The 27,037-nt window shown below is 46.7% G+C and overlaps 1 protein-coding gene across 13 annotated transcripts in view; it reads left to right on the top strand.

Moving 5' to 3' along the window:
* Window positions 1-1,709: 1,709 nt before the first annotated feature.
* ACSL1 (acyl-CoA synthetase long chain family member 1) overlaps window positions 1,710-27,037 on the top strand; it is a 72,004-nt gene continuing 46,676 nt past the window's right edge. For 2 of the 13 annotated variants that reach the window (XM_063664371.1, XM_054484145.2), the window contains exons 1-2: window positions 2,438-2,626; window positions 24,941-25,167. In XM_063664371.1, the coding sequence (XP_063520441.1) occupies window positions 24,973-25,167 (195 nt within the window). In that variant the 5' untranslated portion in view covers window positions 2,438-2,626; window positions 24,941-24,972. Of the gene's footprint in view, window positions 2,011-2,437; window positions 2,627-13,427; window positions 13,556-16,199; window positions 16,339-19,944; window positions 20,186-22,766; window positions 23,046-24,940; window positions 25,168-27,037 lie in introns of those variants that run through there. The other 11 variants (XM_063664373.1, XM_054484151.2, XM_063664372.1 and 8 more) reach the window with 9 other exon arrangements.

Below are 27,037 nucleotides of genomic sequence, written 5' to 3'. Positions count from 1 at the left end.
TGGAGTGATTAGATAAAAAGTTTTTTTTTAAGTGTTCATGCTGAAAGAGACCTAAGAGATTATTTAGCCAAGCCCCCTTATAGCCTGAGGAGAAATCTAGGTTCTAAGGAATGAAGTTGCTTCCCGATGTCACCTAGAAGTTCCTGCCAGAAGGAGTGTGAACTCAGGTCTGATTCTGGGTTGTGTGCCTTTCCCAGCCTTGAGTTGGAAATCACCTGCATTAAGGGCTAGAGCCCAGGGAGAAGCACCCAGTTCAAGAGAAAAATGTCTTGAGGAGAAGAGATAAGGTGAGACAGCCAGTGACGACCATCCACATGTTATGGGTTGAATTGTCACCCCCACACTCCCCAAGTTCATATGTTCAGGGGTTTGTTGTTGTTGTTGTCTTGAGACAGAGTCTTGCTCTGTCTCCCAGGCTGGAGTGCAGTGGTGTGATCTTGGCTCACTGCAACCTCCACCTCCCTGGGTTCAAACAATTCTTCTGCCTCAGCCTCCCGAGTAGCTGGGACTACAGGTATGCGCCACCACGCCCCGCTAATTTTTGCATTTTTAGTAGAGACAGGGTTTCACCATGTTGGCCAGGCTGGTCTTGAACTCCTGACTTCAGTTGACCTGCCTGCCTCGGCCTCCCAAACTGCTGGGATTACAGGCATGAGCCACTGTGCCTGGCCATTCAGGTATCTTAGAATGGGACCTTACTTGGAGATTACCTCATGATTACAGAGGTCATCAAGTTAAAATGAGGCAATCCAGGTGGGACCTAGTCCAGTATGACTGGTGTCCTTATAGAAAGGAGGGATTTGCACACACACACTACAGGGAAGATGGTGTGAGGAGACATAGGGAGAAGATGGGCATCTGCAAGCCAGAGTGGCCGGGCACAGATGCTCTTTCACGGCCCTCGGAGGCAGCCAGCCCTGCCCACGCCGTGATTTTGTACTTCTAGTCTCCAGAACCAGGAGAGACCATACATCTCGGTTGTTGAAGCCACTTAGTGTGTGCTACTTCGTTCCAGCAGCCCTTGAAAAAAGTAGACCACAGAACTTGGGAGGTGCCTGCAGAGGTTCTGGGGCTGAGGGACCAGTTGGAGAAGAGGAAAAAGGAGAGGCGAAGATGACAAAAATCACGGGTAAGGAGGCGAGATCTGGACAGAAAAACCAGGGATTAGCCAAGCGGGAACCAGTGAAAACGAACGTGCAGTCCATTTTTTTCTAGATCTGGAAGATACAGATCTAGAGGAGATCTAGAAGGACTGAGCTGTTAGAGAGGTTGCTGATGTGTGCGTTGCCCTCACCCCACTGCACCGCTGCGCCCAGCACACTGGAGACACCCAGGGAAAGTCCTTCAGATATTTGTGGGAGTGAACTGTAGGGTGGCTGAGGCCTGGAGCGAACCCATGGTCAGTTTCCCCTGCCTGCAGCCCAGGCATAGCCCTGCGATGGTTGTGCCCACACTCTAGGGGCAGCCTGAGTGCCAAGTGCGGTACAGCCCTCACTCGCATTTAACCTCTGTGCCCCAGCTTCCTCTTCTGTGAAAGGACAGTAATGACAGTACCTATCCCACCGGGTTATGAAGATTAAATAGAATAATGTGTACGCAGTGTTTGTAGCAGTGCCTGGCATCAAGCACTGGGTAAACAGTATCTGTTATTATCAAAGGCCTTTATGACAACAATCATTCTTCAAACGGCCCTCCAGCCAACGCTGGGCGCAAACCCCACGGTAACGTGGACCAATGTTGTTAGAGGTTGAGGTTTCTGGTAGGTCCCAGGTGCTAAAAGGAAGAGCAGCCTTTGGGATGTGAGCCCGAAAACCATCGTATTGGCTTCTGAAGCCCCCAGATGGGCATGGCAGGGACGCGGAAGCCCTCAGAACCGCACAGCAGGTGGCCGCCCTGGTGCAGCGTGCAGTCGGCCCTCAGCTTCCCTGCACCGGCGCGAGCTGCGGGCGCTGCCCACGTCAGGCTCTGCAGACACCAGACAGAAAAGGTCTTCCGGCCAGGCAGCGTGGGGTAACGCTGTGGGGCCGCGGTGAAAAGGGGCTCAAAGGGGCCGCGCCCGTCCGTGTCAAGGAAAAACGGAAAGGAAGGCCCTTGCCTCCGGGGCCTTCGCAGTAGAATTCTGCCCGGCCTGCCAGGAGGCCAGCGGGGCATGGGCTGAGGGTGCAGGATCCGGAGGGCGCCGCCCGCCCCTCGGGCATCGCGGGGCCCAGGGTCCGCGGGGCCTCTGAGCTGAGGCGGTCCAATGTACCCTTTGTCCTTCCTCAGATTCATTATGAAATCCGAGGCAGTCTGGGCGACTACAGCTGCGTTCGCCCGCCGCCGCCTCTCGACCGCCGGCCACCCGCCAGCCACGCGCGCCCAGACTGGAGGGCGGCCGGGCGCTCGGCGGGGCGGGGCCTGCCGGGGGCGGGGCCTGCGGGCGGGGCGGGGCGGGGCCGCAGGAGGGCGGGGCCGGCGCGGCGAGCGCACCAGCAGCATCCTGGCTCAGCCGCGGCGGTGGCGGGGGCGCAACCAGCGGGCCGAGGCGGCGGCGCCAGCGGCGCCTTAAATAGCATCCGGAGCCGGCGCGGGGCAGGGAGTGGGCTGCAGTGACAGCCGGCGGCGGAGCGGCCGGTCCACGGAGGAGGTGAGTGCGCCCGCCGTGCGGAGCCGCCACTGCTCCCGCGGCGGTGCCCGGGCCCCGGCCGAGGCGCCGGCTGACGTTGCCCTTCAGGGCCGAGCTCGGAGCAGCGGCCGCCGCGGAGGCGCGTGAGCCGCCCCAGGCTCGTGGGGCCGCGCCGCCTTTCCGGCCTTCTGCCCGCGGCCCCGTTTCCCTCGGCAGCCGGAGGCCTCCAGGGCGCCCGTGCCGCCGCAGCTTCCTGTGTCTAAGCCGCGGGCGGCGCGGGCGCGGGGCTGGTGCGCGGCCGGGGATGCGCGCGGGACCTACCCTTATGTGTGCGGCGGCGGGGACCGGCCGGGCGAAGCAGCCCGCCGCCGCGCTTCGGCTGGGAGGAGGTGGCCCCGCCGGGCCGCTGACGTTGCCCTTGGCCGCGGCCCCCGCTTGCCCAGAGGCCGGGCTCGCGGGCGTTCGGACCGCGCGTGGGGCGAGACTGCGCTCGGCGCCCGCTGAGATGCCGGCCCCACGGCGCGCGCCGGCACGAGGCCCATAGGCAGCTCAGAGGCCGCTGCCAGAGGCAGACATTCTCTCGGTGACTCCAGAGGAGTGCCCGTGGCCCCTGCACTTGGCCGTGGAGTCATTGATCTAAGGAGTGCTGGCATTTTTTGAAATTGAGAAGCAAAGATGATGTCTGTCACCTGGCAGCGTAGACGGAGAGTGGCGGTAGATGACTTGAACGGACACGTGGATTCGAGTCTGGGGACAGGCGTTCCCCCAGTTAGTGCGTTGTGAGAGTGTGGAAACCCATTCCCCACTCAGTCCAATTTCAGGGTTATAGAGCGTACTTAAGAGTGACCACTCTAAAAGCGTCCTCTAGTGCCCTGGCTAAGACTTTTAAGCTTCTTGGTGCAGGAGTGTCTGAAGTCCCGCGATTCTCACTGCCCTGCCTTTTATTTTCTTAACCTTTGATTAGCGTTGAGAGAAACTGGTTAAATCTTGCAGTTTCTGCCACACATTTCACAGCTTAACCTGTGATTGTCCCAAAGAAAACAATTATTGGCTTCATGCAAGCAAAAAAATCAAAGACTTCTGGTTGATTGTTTCTTTCTTTTTTTTTTTTTTCAAGTGGACGTGGAAGGTTAGGCTGGCTAAAACTTAAAGTTTGAGTTGTAGGTCTGTGCTGGGTAGGCTTGAGAAGATGGAGCTTTTTAAGGAACCATTGCTCGCCATCAGATTGGAGCCAGACATTTCAGTGTGATATAGTGGAAAAGGACCAGGTCTTGGGAGACTTACTTTCTTGTTCTGACTCAACTCGGAAAACACCTCCCTAGTCTGAGGCCCCCCTCCTTATATTTGTGAACAAACTGCATTAGACTAAAATCATTCATGAGTCCAAATTCTGTGACTAGAAAAATAAACTTGTTAGCAGCACACCTTATACCTCTCCCCTTTAAAATAATAGACATGTTAAAGACTTCTGTTTTCTGAATTTACTGTAAACAGAATACTTATTTTAAAAAAAAAATTACCCAGACAGGCGTGGTGGCTCACTCTAATCCCAGCACTTTGGGAGGCAGAGGCAGGCAGATCACTTGAGGTCAGGAGTTCGAGACCAGCCTGACCAACATGGAGAAACCCTATCTCTACTAAAAATACAAATAATTAGCCAAGCGTGGTGGCACGCATCTGTAGTCCCAGCTACTGGAGAGGCTGAGGCAGGAGAATCGCTTGAACTCAGGAGGCAGAGGTTGTGATGAGCTAAGATCCCGCCACTGCACTCCAGACTGAGCGACAGAGCAGGACTCTGTAAAAAAAAAAAAAAAATACCCTTCCCCACAATTATAAGCATTTTGACACAGTTCCTTCCTGTCTCTGTTCCTATTTTGGCAGTATTTTTATTATTATTGCAGGCAGCCTGACTAAAAAGAAATCTGGGCTTTTAAGTTTTTGGTATTTAGAAGGTAGATACAAGTGACCCATGCATGTAGGGATAGGTATCTATTTATACCATACAGGTAGAGTTTTCATAGCCACCTCTACTTTTGGGTGAAGTTTAGGCTAACTGAAAGTGTACCAGCATGCCGTGGTGTATGCAGAAGAATGAACATAATTCAGATTATGTGATAGTTTTCTCTTGTTGCCATTATATATAACCCAGGACTTACCACAAACTGAAATCTCTTATGCATTGACATTTAGCATTTGATGTAAAATGGCTATCTCAGAGTTGCTGCCACAAACACTGGTAAAACTGTCCCTACTTTCTAGCATGCTTAATGTCTAGGTCTTGCTACATCTTTTTTGATGTAACTGTTTTGTGGAAAATGGTTGTGTGTTTGGGGAGGCTTTTGAGAAAAGATAAGGTTGTCTTGTCATTATAACTGGGTATTTCTCCTCCTCTCTCCCAGTTTCACTTTTCTGGAAATAGCAAGACTATAGGAATAGTAATTTCTAGATATTTATAGTCAGTAACCTTAGAGGAATGTTTAGTTTTTAAGATCAGTTGAATTTATTGTGTAAGTTTGCCATTTAAAACAGGTGCCCATTTGTGTTTACTGTCTCTTGTAACCAAACTCTGTTCAATTAGAATCCATTAGTAATGTTTTGTGGACAGTCTTGTTTGGATGATGCAGTACATGAGGCTCCTGTACTACAAAATAGAAAAGAAGTTCCTCTAAGGCAGCTCAAAGCTGTTGATATCCTAAAGCCTTTTTAGGCCTCACTCTCTGACGGGCAGTGATCTGACAGGACGTAGATGAAGGTGCCAGAGTTTTTAGTGAAGGTTGGCAGTCCAACTTGGTAGTCAGACAAACACATGATGGTCAAAAGTGCGTTTGACACGGGCCTGGAGAAGAATTCTCAGTGGCCAGAGCTGATCTGAAGCTGCAGGCAGTTGAGTTTGAGTTTCAACATGCTAGTACTTCAAGGGGCTTCTGAAAAGTTTTAAAGGAGCACAAGCCCTGAAGGAGTAGCTGAACTTAGTGAACTGGAGAAGGCAGGGACAGTTTTACCAGGGTTTGTGGCAGCAACTCTAAGATTGTCATTTTACATCAAATGCTGAATGTCAGTGCATAAGAAATTTCAGTTTGTGGCAAGCCTTGGGTTGTATATAATGGCAAGAAGAGAAAACTATCACATAATCTGAGTTATGTTCATTTTCGACATCATGACATTTTCACTTTCTTTTTTTTTCTTTTTTCCCAGATAAGGTCTCACTCGGTCACCCAGGGTGGAATACAGGCATGATCATGGCTTGTTGGAGCCTCCACCTCCCTGGGCTCAGTTGATCCTCCCACCTCAGCCTCTCCAGCAGCTTAGACTACAGGCGCACATCACTACGCCCAGCTAATTTTTATATTTTTTTCGTAGTGAAGCGGTTTTGCCATATTGCCCAGTTGTCTCGAACTCCTGGGCTCAAGCAATTTGCCCTCCTTGGTCTCCCCAAAGTGCTAGGATTACAGGCGTGAGCCACTGCACCCAGCCCACTTTCATGTTCTTGACTGTGTTAGAAACAACACAGTATTGATTCACTTATGACCTTTGAGGAATCAAGAGGGGCGGGTGAAATATTGGGGACTCCTTGAAGTGTGGCTGGCTTGGATGGTGTCACCCTTGGACAAAACCTTAAGTGGAGGTGAGTAAGGGCCCTGCTCCCCTATGCTGCCTGCCTTAGAAGGATGTGATCATCTGGAGGCAAATAGCTTGTTGCTTGAGGCCAGGAGTTCAAGACCAGCCTGGGCAACACAGCAAGACCCCATCTCTAGAAAAAAAAAGTAAAAACAATAAAATAAAATCTCAAAACTGGTGGTTCCATGTAGGTGCCTGGGCTGATTCTCTTTATGAATTATTTGCTGGTCTTCAAGTTTAAATAAAATTCTGAAAGCTGTCTAATATCTAAAAACCACTTGCCACAGAAAAGCTATATTTGTTTTTCATATTTTAAGAGTCATACATACTTATTGGAGAAAATTTTGGAAATAGGAAAAATGAAGCTCTTCCAGAGATTAAATACTATTAACATTTTGTTATATTTTCTTCCAGTCTTTTTTCCCTGTACAATAAACAAATTTTAAGCATACATTGTTAATTAAAGATTACAATTTTCACGGTTTAACTTTAATCACCTAAGTTATATTGTGGGCTTTTTTCCACGTTGTTACATATTCTTCAAAAAATAAGTTCTGAAGACGACTGCATTATTTGCTATATGGGCCATAATTTAGTTACTTCTCCCCATTTGTTGGATATTTTTCACAACAGTTTACCAACCTTCGTTATTATGTTTAAATACGTCTTTAAAAAATAAAAAATGTTCTGCTTTAAAACTCTTGAAATTAACAATAATTTGAAAAGTGTTTTTACTAATGAGTAGGTTTAATGGACTTTTGGGTTCATGTATTCTAGTCTAAAGCAGTTGAAATAGGGATTTCATGGTTTGGAAAGAGAAATGGAAAGAAGTTAGGGCATCAGAGGAGGAAACGGGGCCTGCCTGTAGACCATTTCCTCATTCTGGAGGGGACTTCTGATAAATGTAGGCTCTATCCATTAGCACAGCTTTGGCTGCTATAGAAATGGGCACTTTCCCCTTAGGTTTGTTGTGGGAGAAATGTCCATATAAGAAGGACTGAAATACTCTGAATACTATTTATTCCTTTATTAAGCAGAGTCATGAGAAAGTGCTTCTGGAGCTAGTTTCTCCTTCAGGGTCCAGGTGTCTGCCACGAAGCAGGGCTGTGGTAGCTGACCGAGGTGGTAGCCATAGCCTGGACACGGCCAGGCTTAGGAACGGAGCAGTGATGAGAGCAGCAGACAGAGCCAGGTGCTGCTAAGCTTCTGATGGGTTAACTCATTAGTACCCCCAGCAACCCTGTAAGGTAGGTCCTGCTGCTATCCTTACTGTACACAAGATAAAGGAACAGGTGCAAAGATTAAGTTCCCCAAACCAGAATTTGAACCTTGGCAGTCTGGCCTCAGGGTCTGTGCTCCGAATTGCTGGGCTCTACTGCCCTTCCAGAGGTAGAAGTTTCTCAGTCCAGGAGGGCCTGGAAAGTTCCAGGTTAGGTCAGGCGCGGTGGCTCACGCCTGTAATCCCAGCATTTTGGGAGGCCGAGGCAGGTGGATCACCCTGACCAATATGGTGAAACCCCGTCTCTACCAAAAATACAAAAATTAACCGGGCGTGGTGGCACGTGCCTGTAGTCTCAGCTACTCAGGAGGTTGAGGCAGGAGAATCGCATGAACCCAGGAGGCGGAGGCTGCAGTGAGCCAAGATTGCGCCACAGCACTCCAGCCTGGGTGACAGAGTGAGACTCTGTCTCCAAAAGAAAAAAAAGAAAGTTCCAGGTTATACAGCTGGCAGTAAGACAGGAAGGACAGAGCTGGGTCTCCTTCGGTGTCACTGCTCCTTGATTTTACCCCCATCTCATTTACACTCTGCCTTGAATTATCTCTTTATACCACTAGAGTGCTGAAAGAGACCACAAATTTTGATTCAGCTTGGCTCAGGGAGTGATAAGATCACTTGCTATGTAGCTGTGACTTTCTAGAGAATTAAAAAATGAAAGGCTTTGCCTGTACTGGGCATTGGTCTTGTAAGGCTGGAGAACAATTGAGATGCATGATTGGCCGGGCGCGGTGGCTCACGCCTGTAATCCAACACTTTGGGAGGCTGAGGTGGGCGGATCATGAGGTCAGGAGATCAAGACCATCCTGGCTAACACGGTGAAACCCTGTCTCTACTAAAAATACAAAAAATTAGCCAGGCGTAGTGGCAGGCGCCTGTAGTCCCAGCTACTTGGGAGGCTGCAGGGCTCGGAGGGGGGTGACTTGGCCAAGGTGACACAACCTGTCTGCCCCCCTGGCCATGCACACGTGTGGAGTTTGTTCCCGGGCCCTGTGCCCATTCAAAGAATGGCTGGATGTCGGTATTGCCCTTGGTTTCTGCCCTAAAGTCCAGTCAGTCAGCAGTTCTGCTTATTCTGACCCTCTGTGTGCGGTATTGCCCAACACACATGCATTTCCTCCATGCCTTCTCGGTATTGCCGTCGCGATCCAGAATTGTCACCTCCAATTTAAACAGTGAAGGCCTTTGTTAGAAAGAGGGGCAGGGTGCAGAGGGGGATGGTTGCTTCTTCTAAATCACAGGTCTGATCAAATCCCTCCTAAGCAGAAGCCTTCCAGGCTCCCCTCCATAAGGCTCCAGGTGTTATTTACCTTGCCCGTCAGGGGCTTCTGCAGCTTGGTTCCTACCTGCTATCTCCACTTCTCTCCAAACCACCATATCCTGAGGCTTCTAGAAAGCAAACTCTGGTGATATGGGGTTAATGGGTCTGTGTACCCGAGACACTGTACCTGGGTGTGCTGTCATCTGCCCGACTGACCTTCCTGTGTCCTGGTCTGATGGTGTCCTTGATGCTATAGCTAAGATCAAGACACTGAAAATCTCTGGACCCAAGCCTGTGCTTTTGCTGGGATAAAGTTTGTGTTGAGTACATCTAGGCTGGGTGTGGTAGCTCACGCCTGTAATCCCAGCACTTTGGGAGGCCAAGGCAGGTGGATCACCTGAGGTCAGGAGTTCGAGACCAGCCTGGACAACATGGTGAAACCCTGTCTCTACTAAAAATACAAAAATTAGCCAGGTGTGGTGGCAGGCGCCTGTAATCCCAGCTACTCAGGAGGCTGAGGCAGGAGAATCCCTTGAGCCTGGGAGGTGGAGGTTGCAGTGAGCCGAGATCGTGCCAGTGCACCCCAGCCTGGGGTATAGAGTGAGGATCTGTCTCCAAAAAAAAAAAGTACATCTAAAGGGTACGATGCCCATGTCGGCCTATTTGGAATGCCATTCCTTGTCCCACAGAGCCCTGCTCCTCAGAGGCACTTTTCCTGGAGTGACTCTCCCCTTCCTCAGCTACGCTCACTGTCATTCAGCTGTGGATGCACCAGCGATCACGCTAGTGGTTAAAATGTCGAAATACTCCCATCCTGGCTAGAGAATAGCTGCTACCCAAGTGCCCCCCCTTCATGTGGAAACTAAAGGGTTAATACATGGGGCAGCAGAGGAACTTCGGAGCCCTCTTTTGGTGCACTGGCCTGTGTCTTTTCTGACTGGTTGGTGTCTGGCCGTACTGGCTATTAAATATTTTGATGAGCATCCCAGCCTGTGTCCCACGTGCATCTTTTCATGAGTGCGTATCTGGCTTCCACAGATTGGCACCCCAGCCACACTCTAAGCTCTGGGCACATGGGAGACCTAGTCATTGTCATCTCTGTGTTTTCAGCAGCGTTTAATACAGGGCCTTACCGCTAGTAAGCATGTAAGATTATCTAATGATGGATTGAGGGTAGGGCAGGTTCTGATGGTCAGATGTCCCATAGAAGGTGGTCCCTAACAAGAATATACATTGTAATGTTCCAGGTTTGTCGATTCTGATACTGTGCAAAACTTAGATCTCATAGCCAAGATCAAGGCATCGAAAGTCTTTGGACCTAAGCCTGTGCTTTCACTGGGTGAAGTTTGTGTTTCGGAATACATCTGAGGTGTCTCTTTCCGTGTAGTTTCAGTTGTGTTGGAGAAGCAGGTGGCTGTGGTCTTTGCAGGGTGTGGGAGGGGAGGAGATTAGTGTTGAGCTCCAGCTAATGTTACATAACTCTGCTGTAGTCTTCCTTTACCTGGTATTCTTGTGTTCAAATTGCCCCTTGTTTCTGTGCCACTAGTGAAATGGTCAAACGGCTCATTGTTCCTTCTGTAGGACAATTACCTATGGTGCACCTCAGGCAAGCTTCTGAGGCATCCCAGGATGGGGAGCTGGCGGGGGGCCTTGTCTGTCAAGCAGCCCAGCCAGGCACCTCACAGTGGATGGAACTGAGTTCTTGAGGGAGTGGCTGAGCAGCCCAGACTCCCAGGTTAGACTCTGAAGACAGCCAGTGTGTGCTTTTCTCTCCTGATGTGAGTCAGAGGCAAACTCTGCCGATGCCAAGACCTCCCTAGAGTTCAGGCAGGGTGAAGATCCTTGTCCTTGGGGTCAGGGCTGAAGCTTCAGGGTGTCCAGGACAAGACCTTCAGAGGAGGCCAGCCCTGGAGCCTGGCATGGGTCTCGGCCTCAAGTCTGTCTGTCCTCCAGAGAGGCTGGCTCAGTCTCCTCACCCTCTCAGGCAGGCCAGGTGGCGGTCACCAGTAGCGTCCTGCTCTCTCTGGCATGCTTCCCTCCATTACTGGGTGATGCTGAGTGTCTTTGCCTCCCTCTTTGATGTGACAGTCCCTTTTTGCAGGCCCTGTCCTGCTGCCTCCCAGGTGTGGCACGCATTTCAGGTTGCTTCCATTAGCAGTTTCATTCATTGTTGCCCATGGTGGGGAACAGATGGAGACACTAGCTAGGCAAGCCACCAAAGAGGCTGCAGGGCTGCTCAGGAGATGGAAGAACTGTCTCCAGAGTGGCGTGTATGCCCCATAGTGGCTGCCTAGACCATCCATTAGAGTGTAGAATAGAATAGAAACATTAGAACTTCTATGGATAGTTGTTTTTTGGCCATCTTTTAAATTCATATTTGTGTGTTTTCTAATGTTCAGAAAATACTTGCAGAATGTACATGTATATAGTTTATAGATAAAAGCATTTAACGTGAGGGGTGCATTTATTTATTAGGGTACATCATCAGAAGTTTAGAGAACCAGAAAGTTAACTCCTTCTCTAGCACCAGTATTGTGAGAGACCTCTGAATGCCATTTTTTAAAAAGGAAAGAATTTGTCAATTAAAGGGGAATAGAAACTGCTCTCTGGCTAGGTTGTGATTCATGTCAAATAGGCCTGTGACTTCAGGAGAATTGGGTTAACTCCAGAGTATGTTTTGTCTCTGGTCCCAAAACTTAGCAGTGTGGAAGCCTCATTGGCATCAGGGTTTTATTTTTTTCTCTTTTGTTTACTATCATATCCCCTGAGGCTGGAGCTGACTTGCATATCCTCAGTATTTGCAAATTGAATATATGGGCGTTTCTCTTGCATGATAATTAAGTATTATGCTGAGTTGGATGCTTCAAGTCAATATTCAGGTTGCCTCCTTTTGTTTAAACCTTTGGCCAGTTGGCAAGATGCAGCCTACATGCCAGTCAGTTTTACTGTCCTGCACATGATACCCCCACGCGGTAGAACCATGTAGAACCGTGGAGGCCTCAGAAACGTCACCTGAGAGACAGGGTGTTGGGATGTAACTTAAAGGAATTTTTTAAGAAGTGGGTATAATGAAACAGCAAAATGTTGATCATTACTGAAGCTGAAGTTGGAGTCCTGGGTACATAAAATATGGTTTTATTATACTTCTGTGTCTACTTTTGAATAGATTTGAATTTTTATAATAAATTTTAAGTGAAACATAAAGGGAATATAGAGACCCCAAACTAGTATCACCCATTCCGAGCAGGTAATGGCCGAACTGCATAGTCTCTTTTTCTTTCTGTCTTTTAAACACTGGTCATTATTCTGTAATCTTCTGCAACTTGTTAGGTTTGGTTTGATTTTGGCTTCCCCAGAGCCAGTCACCTCTTTTTATAGTTACCTGAGCTCTTTGTGTAATTTTATCTCATGTCTCGTGGTTGTCACCAGTACCTCTCTTCTCCTTCCCCATACGATGAGCTAAATCCTGGTTAACCTTTTTGCTATTTCACTTGTTGCTTCCTCCAACACCACTGAGGTCTTCCACATAACAGGCACAATTTAGAGGTCAGAACGGGGTCCCATGTTTTTTGCAGGCTGTGTCCAGTCCTGCGGAACTTCATAGCCTGTGATTATCTTGTAGATTCCATTCATCTCTGCTTTTTTTTTTTTTTTTCTTTTTGATGGAGTCTCTGTTGTCCAGGCTGGAGTGCAGTGGTGCCATCTTGGCTCACTGCCACTGCGCACCCCCGCCCCCCCCCCCCCCCCCCCGGTTCAATCGATTCTCCTGCCTCAGCCTCCTGAGTAGCTGGGACTACAGGTGTGCGCCATCACGCCTGGCTAATTTTTGTATTTTCAGTAGAGACGGAGTTTCGCCATGTTGGCCAGGCTGGGCTCGAACTCCTGACCTCAGATGATCCACCCACCTCTGCCTCCCAAAGTGCTGGGTTTACAGGCGTGAACCTGTAAACCTGGCCTCATCTCTGCTTTTTAAAATAACAGTAGGTACCTGTTGAAATCTGTAAAAACTCAACTCAGAAGTGGATTTCTCCAAACTCATGAGAGGCTGATCTTCTTCTCCCTGGGCAGAGAGGTCTTTGTGTCCTGTCTTCTCACCCATGTCCTGCTAAGCCATTTCTGTGGTTATCAGTCTCTGAAACCTTGGTCTATTTTAAGAGGTGTGAGTAACTCTACCCAACCTGTGCCCTCTTTAACCTTCTTATCCAGGTCACTGATATGTGATAGCTGTGACCTCTGCGAGCTGTGGGGTGGTGTAGACTCCTTGAAGACAAGGACTGGATCTTGCTCTTCCCAGTCTCCCACCCCAGGCCTGGGTCCTGGCGGGGACAGGAGGGCTCTGTGAACTAAACACCCACTGGGCAAGGGCGAGCCTCCTGCAGCCAGCTGTTTCTTACTCAGCCAAGACATTGACAAGAATGCTGTCATGGGAGAGAGAGGCAGAGGCTCCTGACGGTTGCCTTACAATGCCTCTGTGAGTCCCCAGCCTACCTGCTGCTCCTGCAGGGCCTCCTCCCTGCCTCTTTGCTCGCAGCACTGTCTGCCTGTTGCTGGTGTTTCTCCACCCACTCCTGTCTCTGCCTGTTCAGACTTGGCCTGGTTCCACCCTCAGCTCTCTGGACAGCCCTCCCTCGGATGCCTGGTGCATGCGTACTGTTTTCTCCCTCCCCTAGATTCCTGGAGCACCAGGGCCCTACCTGCCGTGGTTATCAGATCTGACTTCTGTAGCTCTGTTAACTCTTGCAGGTGTGCTTGTCTTCATTGATATCCTAAACTTGCTGAAGGCAAAGAAAACCTTGTAAGTACTTTATCCTCAGGCTTTCTGTTTGTCAGAGACTAAAGAGAGTTGGTTATCCCCCTGGAATGTTCAGAGTGTTGCTTCTTTTTTTGTGGTGTGACTCCTTTTTCAAAGAGGCACAAAAGTGGAAGTGGCTCACATAGCAGGTCAGTGGCTGAGCCGGGTCCAGCATGGGCAGACGGGGCAAAGCATAGCTAGGTATTTTCCAGGAGGGGTTTATATCCTATCTGTCGTTCTGTTCTGAGGACAGGTCACTACCTAAATCCTTTGTGGAGCAGGTGGGAAATACATAAATACAAGAGGACATTAACTGACCTGACTCACTTATAGCTTCTTTATCTGGAGAAACTTTTAAAAATACAGCTAATAGGATGGCAAGTTTTATATTATATTAATTTTTCCACAGTAAAAAATTGGAAAAAATACAGCAACATACAAAGAACAACAACATAGTAGTAAAAACACCGATAGACTCGCCACATAGAATTGAAGGTTTTAACATTGACTCTTTTCTTCATATATCACTGTTCCCTGGGGCTTTTGGCTATAGGTGGAAACTTGATTGTTTAGTCCTGGATGCCAGGATTGCGTGGCCATCTTTTCCCTTCTCTTACATAGTCTTGGAGAAGCTATCATGATGGAAAGAGGCGTAGCTCTCCTGTGTTCCCACTCTCCTTTTTTTTTTTTTTTTTTTTTGAGATGGAGTCTCGCTCTGTCGCCCAGGCTGGAGTGCAGTGGCACGATCTCGGCTCACTGCAAGCTCCGCCTCCTGGGTTCATGCCATTCTCCTGCCTCAGCCTCCCGAGTAGCTGGGACTACAGGAGCCCGCCAGCACGCATGGCTAATTTTTTTGTATTTTTAGTCGAGACGGGGTTTCACCATGTGAGCCAGGATGGTCTTGATCTCCTGACCTCGTGTTCCGCCCTCCTCAGCCTCCCAAAGTGCTGGGATTACAAGCGTGAGCCACCGTGCCCAGCCATCCATGTTCATATTCTGTTTATTTCCATAGTCACCACGGGAAGATGAGAAGATCCTGACTTTGGGCAGAGCGCCTGAGAGGACCCCAAGATCTAGGTTTCTCAAACAAATGGAGCTTCCTCTCCATCCATGGCCCTCGGAGGAGGAGAGTGCCTGCATAGCTTGGGGCCAGCTCTGACTACTGTGAAAGGACATTTGATCCTCTCTGCTGTTCAGTTGTGCTCTCTTCTCCTGGTGTGGTCTCTTGCTTCAGGGCTTACTTTGTGGTTAGCTGAGTCCAGTAAGGTGAAGAGTCTTCTGGATTATTTCAGTGGCAAAAAGCCTTTGATTTCCTTCTTTAGCTTTTGTAATAACAGGCCCTGCTTGTCTTGCCTAATACCCTTAGAACATGCTGTCATAGAGACACAATTCCGACTCTTCCTGTGCTGAACGTCAACTGAAATAACATGCCGTATTGATCCAGTTCATGAGTGAGAAGTTTAATCTACACAAGCCTTTTCTGTCTTGCTCTTTGCAGAAGGATTGCCTCAGCCTAAAAAGCAGATCTTTTTGTCTCCCTCCGCTGCCACAAAGCTGTTGACTGAGGCTATCTGCCCAAGTCGGCTGCCTTCTCTAGCTCTTATCAGTAAACTTCTCTGCCTCATTGTGACATATCTACAACAGTTGCTTAGCCTTGTTCAGTCAGTATTGGAAGACAAGTGGAATCATCTTGCTTCTCATAGGAAATTTTTTGAATGGAAACTTGCCCTCTTAAATATGTACTGCCAAAATTTGGCCCTGCTGTCCCACACAAAGGCTGTACATGACCTGGATATCCTCATGGGGCGTGTCCTAACTATAATCATTATTTTCTCAAGTGGATGTACATGACAGATCTTTGTAGCTGTGTGTGAAGAGAGAAGGGAGGAGAGCTATATGTTTTGTTTTGTTTTGTTTGCTCTGGAGAATGTTGGGCAGATCCTGTTGTCAGCATTCCGTACATCTCAGGTGGCCACCCACTAGCTCCGTGTTTCTGGGAGCATTCTCCTCACTAGAGCCCTCGCATGGGACTCTGGATCTTGTGCTTGAGTCTTGTCTGTTTCCCTGATTTGGAAGATTCTCTTTTCTGTCATAGAAAACTCACAGAAGTTGGAGTCCAGCCCTGGTATGGGGCTCTGGGCTCAAGCCTTTCTGATACTTGCTGTTTTACTTAAGAAAAGTACTTATTTGATCTCTTCCCTTCTCCGGGGCAGCCTTGATTTGTTTTAAATGAATCATCAGTCATCTGTCCAAATCTCAGTGTATCTCAGCATCTTCTAAAGACACTTGCCCTTAGAGTTGACGGCGGTCTTGGGCTGACATTCTACATAAGTGAAACAATTTGAGAAATATAAAACATGATCAAAATAAGAGCAAGAGAATATTTTTATGTCCCCTTTAAATCAGTGGCTCGCACCCTTTTCTTTTTCCCCCAGTCAGCCAGGAGATGTTCTCTCCTCCTTTCTGGTGTGCTTTATAGGAGTCTGGTGGTGGGTAGAAGGAGACTACTGAAGTTGGAAAATGCTTAATACCCCCTTTCTTTTTGGAGAATCACTGTTCTATGAATATATCCTCCAGGGACTTGCCGCAGTGACACAGTCAGAATCACAGAGGGTCTGACATGGTCAGAATCACAGAGGGTCATTCATGACTCAGTAGATGTTTGTTAAGCACCTGTCCTTGGCTCAGGACTGTGTTAAGCACCAAGGGCATATAAAGACAGATGGGAGGAGATCCTGGCCGGGGAGAGGAAGAAGCATCTACGTAGGTACTAAGTACCACTCACTGTAAGTGTAAGACAGGAGGTGCTAAGTACCACACAGGGGTTACAAATAAAGAAGTACTGGAGTTCAAAGGAAGGACTGATTGCTTCTCATAGAGGGGATTGTGTAAGATTTCTGGGTGGTTGTGGAACCGCCGCCTCCTCACACATGAAGCAGGGCCCTGAGGACCCTGGAAAGTTGGGCCGGTTGCTCACAAATCACCCTCCTGTCTCCTCCTCCCAGTGTCTCTTCAGTGTTTTGCCATCCATTCTCAGGCTCAAAATTACTTCTCTTTTGTCCATTTGTATCCACTTAAGCAATTTTTAAAAATAATTAAACTTTTTTTATTGTGGTAAAATATATACAACATAAAATTTGTCATGCTAATCATTTTTAAGTATACAGTTACACAGTGGTATGAAGTACATTCATAGGGTTGTATAACCATTACCACCATCTAGTTCCAGAATGTTTCGTCATCCCGAATTGAAACTCTGTACCTGTTCAGCAATAATGCTTCTTCCTCCTCCCCCTGCCCAGCCCCCAGTAACCTCTCTGCTGCTTTATGTCTCTGAATTTGCTGATTCTAGGTACCTCCTAGAAGTGAGATCATGCAGTATTTGTCCTTTGCTTCATCCATGTCATGGCATGTATCCAAATTTCCTTCTTTTTAAAGGTTGAATAATATTCCATTGTATAGACTACATTTTGTTGATCCGTTCATCTGTTTTGGAAATTTGGGTTCGAATCCTGGGCTCTTAAAGCATTGTGCAGCCGGGGGCGGTGGCTCACCCCTGTAATCCCAGCACTTTGGGAGGCCAAGGTGGGCAGATCACAAAGTCAGGAGATGAAGACCATCTTGGCTAACACGGTGAAACCCCGTCTCTACTAAAAATACAAAAAAAATTAGCCGGGCATGGTGGCAGGTGCCTGAAGTTCCAGTTACTCAGGAGGCTGAGGCAGGAGAATGGCGTGAACCTGGAAGGCAGAGCTTGCAGTGAGCAGAGATCGCGCCACTGCACTCCAGCCTGGGCGACAGAGCGAGACTCCATCTCAAAAAAAAAAAAAAAAGCATTGTGCATCATGGCTTGTCATTATCAGTGTCACCTATGCCCTCTGTTTAGACTTGAACACCCACGCACGACTGGGCTGATGTGCTCAGCTCTTGAGGTCCACGGGCTTTGGCTTCAGACCCAGGCACTCATCCTGTTCTCATGTGGAACAAGGGCAGGACATTTGACTCCTATACAGTTTCCTGATCTTTGAGCTGAAGGCAGTAACAACCCCGTGCAGTAAGGACTGTGACGAGGACGCATTTAGCCCTGTGCGCGGTCCCTTAGCACAGCGCCTAACACACGGCAAGTGCTTAAGCACGGTGGCTCCTAACAAAATCATAGTTAAGCCGATTTCCCCAAACATCTTCCTTCCCCTTTCCTATCCTATCCTATCCGCTTGAGCCCTATTGTTTGTTCCAGATTAATGTGCGAAAATGCGAGCCCTGAGGTCAGGAGGCACTTCTAGCAGCCTTGTCTCTGTCCCTGTGGCATGAAGGATAGCTCGTTTTCCTAGATGATTCTCATTTGTCGAGGACCAGCTCAGCTGTGCCTTCTCCATGCAACCCTCCCTGAGAGCAAATGCTCCCTGTCAGAATTCCTTTTGCACTTACTGCTACTTTGTTATCCACTATTTTGTGTGTACATTTATGTTATGTCTTTTAATTCCAAGCCCAATATAAGATTCCTGCCCCAATATAAGATGAAAGTGTCCCCAAATTCTCCTTCAGCCTTCCTAAGTCTTACCAAGGCTGTCATAGTATGAGGTGCTCTCAGCCCCTGTATTTGCAACAGCCTCAGGGAGAGAAGGCACCTTGTCCTGAAACCATCTCTGCCATTCCTAGTCATCGGTCCTTTTACAGGTCAATTAGCTGAATTAGACTTTTTGTAAGGCAAATTTAATGCTAGCTGGGTAATTATTTCTTAGAGTTTGACCTTACAAAAGCAAATGTTGGTTGTTACTGTAAAAAGTGCATTTAAAAATCAGTTTAAAAAGCAATAAATAGAGTATGAGGTTTAGTTAGATAAATGTGGACCCATAGGACAAAATTTCTCCTGTTCTAATATCATTCAAATGTATTCTTGTGACTTGGGAGAATTTTTTCACTAGTAGCACATATATGACTTCAAAAACTGCTTCAATTTCAACAACTTCAATGGAAGAGGAAAATGTGAAAGTATGGCACAGAAAACTGTTTGATGCCTCAAAAAGTGGCTGTAGAGATGCCCCAAACCCTGTTTGAAGATGCATATTCAAAGAACTCAAATAACATATTAATGAAATGTGATTTATTTATTTGTTTGTTTATTTTTTTTTGAGACAGAGTCTCGCTCTGCCTCCCAGGCTGGAGTGCAGTGGCGCGATCTCGGCTCACTGCAAGCTCCGCCTCCTGGGTTCACGCCATTCTCCTGCCTCAGCCTCCCGAGTAGCTGGGACTACAGGCGCCCGCCACCACGCCCGGCTAATTTTTTTTGTATTTTTAGTAGAGACGGGGTTTCACCGTGTTAACCAGGATGGTCTTGATCTCCTGACCTCGTGATCCGCCCGCCCCGGCCTCCCAAAGTGCTGGGATTCCAGGCGTGAGCCACCGCGCCCGGCCTAATGAAATGTGAATTTAAACAGTATTTCTAAAGTAATTTAGTTCTTCATGTGACTTAACTGTAGATGTAGTTTAATGAATACGGAAACTGCTATAAGATATTTGACCCCACACCCTAAAAATGTATCTGTTAGAATTCGACATATTGTGTTTGAGATCTCCTTATTTTGGGGGGCATATATGATATTTGTGACCAATGTGAATGGTTGAGGTATGGTCCTCATTTTACTGGTTAACAGTTAAAAGCTTTGTGTCTCACTCTTTCTCTGATAACTTTATAAGGGGATGGACAGGGAGTGGTTTAAGTGTAGAAGTATTCAGCTGGACTTGAGTATTTCAATAAGTCAGATTAATAAAATCAGGGCATCTGCTTTGTTTCTTCTTTTTAAGTCCTTAGGAAATTCAATTGGTGATCTATAAGATCACTTTAATGAAAATCAAGTGGGTTTAAGATTTATTATACTTAATTGGGAAGAAAAAGCCACAAGGCAGTGGGTGGGAATAACTAACTCCCTGTGGAACCACTTGCATGTTTGTGATGGGATCCCAAAGTTACCCCAAATCTTTCTCCTGATGCTCAGAGTGAGGAGATGGGCCCAGAGTAGCGGCCACAGTCAGAGAGATCAGTGGGATAGGGTTTGGACAGCGACCTCTGCTTTCCTCTCTAGCTGGGAGACTGGCATCTCTTTTAAGCTGTTGTACCTCCCTCTCTCTAGGGAGAGCCTGACTGCTCTTTTGGTTCAAAAGGGAATGGCTTAAGCAAATCTAACTTTAGGGAATTTGCCAAGCCAGGGTTAAGGAGCACGAATCCAACGGGTTTGGAGTGGTGCTTTGAAAGAACAGCAAATGGCCTGGCTGCTGCTCTCTTGTTCCTCCCTGAAGCCTGAGCTCTGCCCAGCTAGTGAAGGACAAAGGGGGAGCTTTCAGCCTCTGTAAATAGCCTATTGTACAAGGGGAGGAGGCGGGGCACGGAATGGCAGCATCTTGCCAGCTTGGGTTGCTGCGTTAAGGAAAGATGTCAGGCTTTCTTAACTCGCCACTGCTGGGGCAAGGGTGTTATTTAGGTGGGTTTGTTTGAGGGCTGCATTCCTAGTGAAGTATTCCATCAAACTGCCATTATTCATCTTGATGAAAGCTTGAGGAACTTTAGAAGGAGAGAAACATCCAGACCACCCGGTTTTTGGTTTCTAAATGACATGAAGAGAATACGATGTTAATGTAAGTGAAAGTTTGCAGAATTGCAGGGGCAGTGTGTGTATGTGTGTATGTTTGTGTATGTGTATCCTCAAGAGAATGATGTCCTTGTGAGTCACCTCTGGCCCTAGCCACTATTTTCATGGTACATATAAAATGGTGAAGAGGTGAACCTTTGTGTATAGTGGGCCTTGCACTCACCGCATGTTCAGAGGTCGGGGTGATGGAATAAATGCTGACGTTTTTGTAAGACATTGAGCATTTAAATGGACCTCAGCACGGAGCTGTCGTGATACCTGGGAGTATGAGTACTGGAAGGACTTTAGAAACCTGACCTCATGGTTCCTAACCTGGATTGGGCTAAAGGAGACTTATGATAGTTGTGTGTGTTCTCAGGGGAGAGGGTCAGTGGCTTATCATAGTTCAGAATTATTAGCATAGGTTGGATTTAGAGTCACATTGGTTGGCATCCTATTCTTGACTAACATCCTGGGGAAGCCTTGCAAGTCTCTGGCCTTGGTTTCTTCCTCATCAGTTTGCTTTTGTGATGTTCAGGTAAGACACTGGATATGAAAGCCTTTCCAAAACACTAAGTAAATGCTAATTGCATTTTTAGTTCTTCTATCCAAAGTTTGCATAGACGGGTACCAGGGTTTCGGTTTCTGACAGTCAGTGCAGTTCAGTTTCCATCACCCTGCCTCGGTATGCCTGTCTCTGCCCAGGTCTGTTTAAAGGAATCTTCTGTGCTGGATCTTTACACTGGGCTTGTGCCCACATTTCCTTGGCCATTGTTACCTTCCCTATCCTTCTGTGGTTTTAAACTCCAGGTTTATAGGAAATTCAGAAAACCCAGCTGAGCAAACCCACTTTCTGTAAGAGTGGGGAGGAGGGTGCACAGGAGTGGCTGTAGAGGAAGGAGAAGCTGGCTGTCAGTAGTCTTGTGTGTTCCCGGCTGGGAAATACTGGCTCCTTAAGCCTTTAAGCCAATTGAATTATATTTTTGGCAAACAGCAGCATGATTTATATGCCCAGGCTATAAATTTCCTTAGCTGTTTATGTGGAAATTTGATTTTGAAAGAATAAAGAAATATTCAAACCAGAACACTATTGGAATAAGAATACAATCTGTCTGAGTTTTACCATTTGTTAGCAAGTGTATGAGTCTTAGTCCTTTTTACAGACCCCTTGGCCTAATGCTTGTGTTCACATACAGCATTGAAAGGCTGTTTATTGTGCCTGATTTTCTTTGGATGTCGGTCTGCCTCCATTTTTAAATACCCCAAGTGTCTTTTCCTTAATAGCAGTTAAATAGAAGGGAAAAGATTTATAATGCTATCAGTGTCTGTTTAAGAGTTGTTCTTCACACAGATCTAAATGAGCTATTGTCTTAGTTCTTTATGCATAGACTATAGTTTTCCTATGTATAGCATTAATCAGTTTGTTCAGTGAAGTTGGCTTGCAGCTTGTTACCTGGCTGCCATCTAAGAGGCATAAATTAAACTGCTATAGTTTGTCATTATCACCTACTAAATATAGGAATTTGGCTGGATTCAAACCCTTAGTATTATAGATTAGTATCTAATGAAATGTTCTTGTACACATGCTACTAAATATATAATTTTCTGAAGTTTTTTTTTAAAGTGTTCTTTCTTAGATTTAATAAACTTTCTTGGTGTAATGCAGTCTATAGCGTGGCTACTGCTGATGCTTGAAATAGACGAATTAGTCCCCTGTGTCTGACTGTATTTGTTTACAGAGGAATTATTTAAGATTCTCACTCAGGGATGTGATTCTGTTGAACAGCACCTGCAAATTCACACAATCTAGATTTTATGGGAGTTACTGTAGGAGCTTTGGGGAGAGAAGAGAGAAAGGCATGGCAGTGTGTGTCAGGGGTGAGTACTTCCTATTCAGACCTGGAGTGCTGCAGGGTGATGAAGACAACTAGAGGTGGAAGGTTTTGAGGGCAAGGCAAGTTTGCACATTATATTCCTAAGGCTGCTTTGAGGTTGTGGAGTTCAATACTGTTTCTGAAATCTGAACACTCAGTGTCAATAGGACATGGACTTGATTTGTCTGCTTATCCCGCCTGGTGTACATCCCTTCCTCAGAAGGGCCTTCCCCAGTGCCTTGCAGACCTTGCTTGTTTGATTTTTATCTTCCCTGCTAGAAGGTTAGCCCATTGAAAGCCTAGACCAGGTCATCAACACTGTCTCCCCAGCGCCTGGCCAAAGCCTGGCTCACAGTAGATGCTCAGATATGCAGAGTGACGGGAGTAGCTCAATTCCTATGTATTCATCTAGAATAAATCTGCTGTCAGCATGCTCTGGGCAATCTGTTTCTTTCTTGGTATGCCTTACCTTGGTTAGACATACCACCCAGCATCCTATCCTTCATTTCAGTGGTTTAAAAAATATATGCCCATTGTCTCTTACTGGGAAGCTGAGCAGAAAGAAAACAGTGTCTGTTTTCAGAACCGGTCCTGGCAGCAACACTCACTGATGCCTGTCCCTGCCCATGGGTGGAGCAGTGGGGTGACTTTGCTGCTGGCTGCCCATTGGCCTATCCTCCACCCTCTGCTCTCCTGAGAAGTCAAGTGTGGATTTTGTCTGCTAGTTACCTTTAGCCCAGTGGGCAGCAGCGTGGGGCTCGGCATGTGACTTATGCCCTGAGAGACCTTGGTAGGCTGGGGGAGCGTGGCTGAGCCCTGCTAACCCCCACCCACTCCCAGGCTCACTGCCCTCTTCTGTGTCTGCAGTGGGGTGTCACCTAGCAGTCAGCTGTTGGTGGCACAGATGGTGAGTGGTTTTATAAGTGCTGGTGCCTTCTTTCTAGAACCATGGCCTGAAGAAATCTGCTTATCTGTTCTTTCTTTGCTGTCATGGTAAACCTTGAAATTTCGTGTGTGTGTGTGTGTGTGTGTGTGTGTGTGTGTACACTTACATGGATTCATTGTAGCAGAGATTGAATGAGCAGAACAAATACATTATGTTGGTTCTGGTAGTATTAATGGCCTGTGAAACAGAGACCATTGCATTTAAAATTAATTTCATTTAAATTTAAACTTTAGCAGAAAATTTCTGTATTTTAACAAAGAAAAAGAAATGCAAATCAAAACCACAATGCATTTCTCTGATGACCAGTGATGATGAGCATTTTTTCATGTGTCTGTTGGTGGCATAAATGTCTTCTTTTAAGAAGTGTCTGTTCATATCCTTTGCCCACTTGTTTGTTTTTTTTTTTGTAAATTTTTGTTTTTTTCTTGTAAATTTTTTTGGGTTCTTTGTAGACTCTGGATATTAGCCCTTTATCAGATGGGTAGATTGCAAAATTTTTCTCCCATTCTGTAGGTTGTCTGTTCACTCTGATGGTAGTTTCTTTTGCTGTGCAGAAGCTTCTTAATTTTGTCTGAACACTCCTTGTAGGCAGTGTTTTTACCTGCGTGCTTTACTTGTTCTGCACTCAGGATGAATCACAGAGCGTTGGTAGAGGAACTAATCATAACATCTAACATTTTTGAGCACTTTCTAACGTATGTGAGATCATTCTTACCTCTTTACGTGAGTCATTTAGCAGTTAGAAAAGCCCTGCGAGATAAGGTGCTATTTCCGTCTCCATTTACAGATGAGGAAACTGAGGCACAGGGAGCTGAGGTCATTTGTCCCAAATCATACAGCTCATAGGCCAGGGAGGCAGAACTTGGCTCTAGCATCTAGGGTCTTTTTTTTTTTTTTTCTTTTTTGAGACGGAGTCTCACTTTGTCACCCAGATTGGAGTACAGTGGCACAATCCTGGCTCACTGCAACCTCTGCCTCCTGGATTCAGGCAATTCTCCTGCCTCAGCCTCCTGAGTAGCTGGGATTACAGGTGCCCACCACCATACCCGGCTAATTTTTGTATTTTTTGAAGAGATGGAGTTTCACCATGTTGGCAAGGCTGATCTCAAACTCTTGACCTCAAGTGATCCACCTGCCTCGGCCTCCCAAAGTGCTGGGATTACAGACGTGAGCTACCGCGCCCAGCTGCATCTAGGATCTCAAATACTATTCTGTATTTTCTCTCCAACACTGTGCTGTATTCCCTCTTTAGATATCTGGTGGTTGGTTTAAAGTTTATTGCACACCAATTTATCTGTTTGTTTCTTTTGGCTATAATGTCTGGGGGAGTGTTAAAGAAATTGATCTTACGAGAATAGCCAACTATGGGTTTCCCAGCATTTATATTGCCACTATTGTGGTGTGAGGAGTACAGGAAGGTGAAATTTAGATTGGTGTGTTTAACCAGTTTGGGAACTTGTTCTGAGATCTGTTGAAAGAAATAGAAACTGATGGCCCTTAGGTGGTTTGGGCTTGTACTTCCCCTTCACTCATATTCCCATTAGCCTTGACAAGGAGAGTCAAGTGTTTTTGATTAGGTGGATGGACGAGAGCAGAGACATAATAGCAAAGAAGAAAATAGAAACTTAAATCTACTTATTTGAGTTTTTATGGGAAGAATTCTTCCTGAGTAAAATCTTTTTAATATGGTTAATGAAAGGAAGAGAATGGGTTTTTTTCAATACAAGGTAATGGAGAAATAGAATGAAAATGAAATCCTAAAGTGTTTTTAGAAAAATGACACTTGACAGCCAGAAAAAGCCCCAGATCATTAGATTGTGGGTTTAATGCCTGGACTGGCCGAGCAGCTACCCAATTAGATGGCTGGCCTGTGGGAATTTTGGAGTTCTGGAGAGGGGTCCTGCTTCCCTGGAACAAACGTGACATTTTTCTCTTCCAACAGAATTCAGCTTAGAGAACTATCAACACAGGACAATGCAAGCCCACGAGCTGTTCCGGTATTTTCGAATGCCAGAGCTGGTTGACTTCCGACAGTACGTGCGTACCCTTCCGACCAACACGCTTATGGGCTTTGGAGCTTTTGCAGCACTCACCACTTTCTGGTACGCCACGAGACCCAAACCCCTGAAGCCACCATGCGACCTCTCCATGCAGTCAGTGGAAGTGGCGGTGAGTGGAGGGCCCAGCCTGCCTCGTGCGTTTTCTCCGCATTTCCCCAGATGAGCTGAGCCCTGTCGAATGTGATAGCCATCAAGATCACAGTGACAATCAAATATTTGTTTATAACTGCACTTTGTAAATGGAAATGTGCCAGATTACTGATGGTGGTAAATAGAGGTACAGGGCAAAATATAGGCACAGGGACAGATGAGAGGGTGTCAGTTGGGTGTCTACCTCCTGTCACATGGAAGATCATTCTAGAAATGACATTGAGTTTCCACACTGTGGTAGGCACTGTGGTCAGCCTGGAGGATTCCACAAGGAAAAATACAGCACAGAACCCCTGTTCTCACAGGAGTTAGATTCTGGCAGGAATGAGAGTTTTTAAACAAATGTTACCAAAAGAATGCGCTCGTGGTACATCTGACACTGAGAACACATCCCTAGGCTGTTGGAAGGGACTTTGGGATTTCAAATAGAATAGGGCTGGAGTAAGAACTTGACGGAAGAACACGGCTGCGGAATTCAGGGCAGGACATGAAGAAACAACCCTCAAGAGGTGCGTCTGGCTAGGTTGCTGAGCGCTGTGGTTGTGTGTGACTTGGGCAAACTGGAGGCTGTGCTCTCATGTTAGGAAAATGAAACTGGAATGCGGGCAATTAGGGCTTAATAGGTGGGATGGCGTAAGGAAACCTTAGGATCCTTTCAGGAAGATTCTTAGTGCTCCTGCTCTCCCTGCCTTCCCTAGTGAGAAAGGCGGGGTGTGGAGAAGATGAAGAGGCCGCATGCTCACTGGTGCTTCCACTCCTCACCTGTTCTTTGGTTTTCTCTGTGGTCGCTTGCTTTCCCCTACCCAAGTCAGTCACCCTTCAGTGTTTCCCCCACTCAGCAGATATGCAGAAGAACATTGTGAAACACAAGGTCCCCCCATTTACTGCTTCCAGATGTAAGAGATGCAAGGCCTTCCCCACCCTCCCGGGCTGACCGCCGCAGAGGGAGCTTGTGCCCTTCCACATAAAGCCCTGGTTGGAATCAGCATTTTTGTTATTTATGGGATTCTAGGTCTTTGTTTTATTTTAGACAAGTTCTTGGATTCATTAATGTGAAACTCTTAAAATATATAAAAGATTCTTCAGTCTAATTCATGCCAAAATATAAATATAGAATGACTGAACTGCAGCTGAGAAAAGTTAACTTTCTACTTGATTTCTATTTAGAAGGTCAGGGTACCTTAATATTTCACCTCAGCGAATCACATAGGCTGGGGAATGAGTGGAATCTCCCTTTTCCTAAGGGATTCCTGTGAGGTTCTGGCATTCCTTCTCTACTGGCAGAGCACCTGATGTATCATGGCAGCGCTGCCATCTCTGTGAAGAGTTGTTGGCAGGTGCAACGTTAAGACATGTATAACTTAGCAGTAACTGTAAGAAATGAGTAATTCCTGTTATATGAGAAATTGTGGGGGCACTTACATGTGGTTTTAAGACTTCAGCTTAGCATAAAGGCATTGTGCCTTATTAAAATAATTACATATGTTCTCTCCAGAACAATTTAAAACTTGAGATATGCAGCAAAAAATGAAAATCTATAATTTTACTGCCCAGTATAGAGGCTTCCTGATTTTTCTCTGTTTATAGACATTGATTTAGCTCTGATTTTCAGAATTTGTGGGGCTTAGAAATAGATACTGAGCTTGCTTTGCCTTTTTAAAAAAGAGGTTAAAAATTTAAATTTAAAAGTAGCTCTGGAATTGTGGTGCTTAATAATTACAGATGTTTTGATATAGCTAGCATCATCCTATGGACACCTAGGGCAGGGAAAGAGGAAATTGATTCACTTCATAAGGTACCGGTGAAGAGCCTGTGCATCTGGCACTGCT

The sequence above is a fragment of the Pongo pygmaeus genome, chromosome 3 (genome assembly GCF_028885625.2).
Source record: "Pongo pygmaeus isolate AG05252 chromosome 3, NHGRI_mPonPyg2-v2.0_pri, whole genome shotgun sequence".
Classification (NCBI taxonomy): domain Eukaryota; kingdom Metazoa; phylum Chordata; class Mammalia; order Primates; family Hominidae; genus Pongo; species Pongo pygmaeus.
The sequence above is the reverse complement of the archived record's forward strand: the minus strand, read 5'-3'. Positions and strand labels throughout refer to the sequence as shown.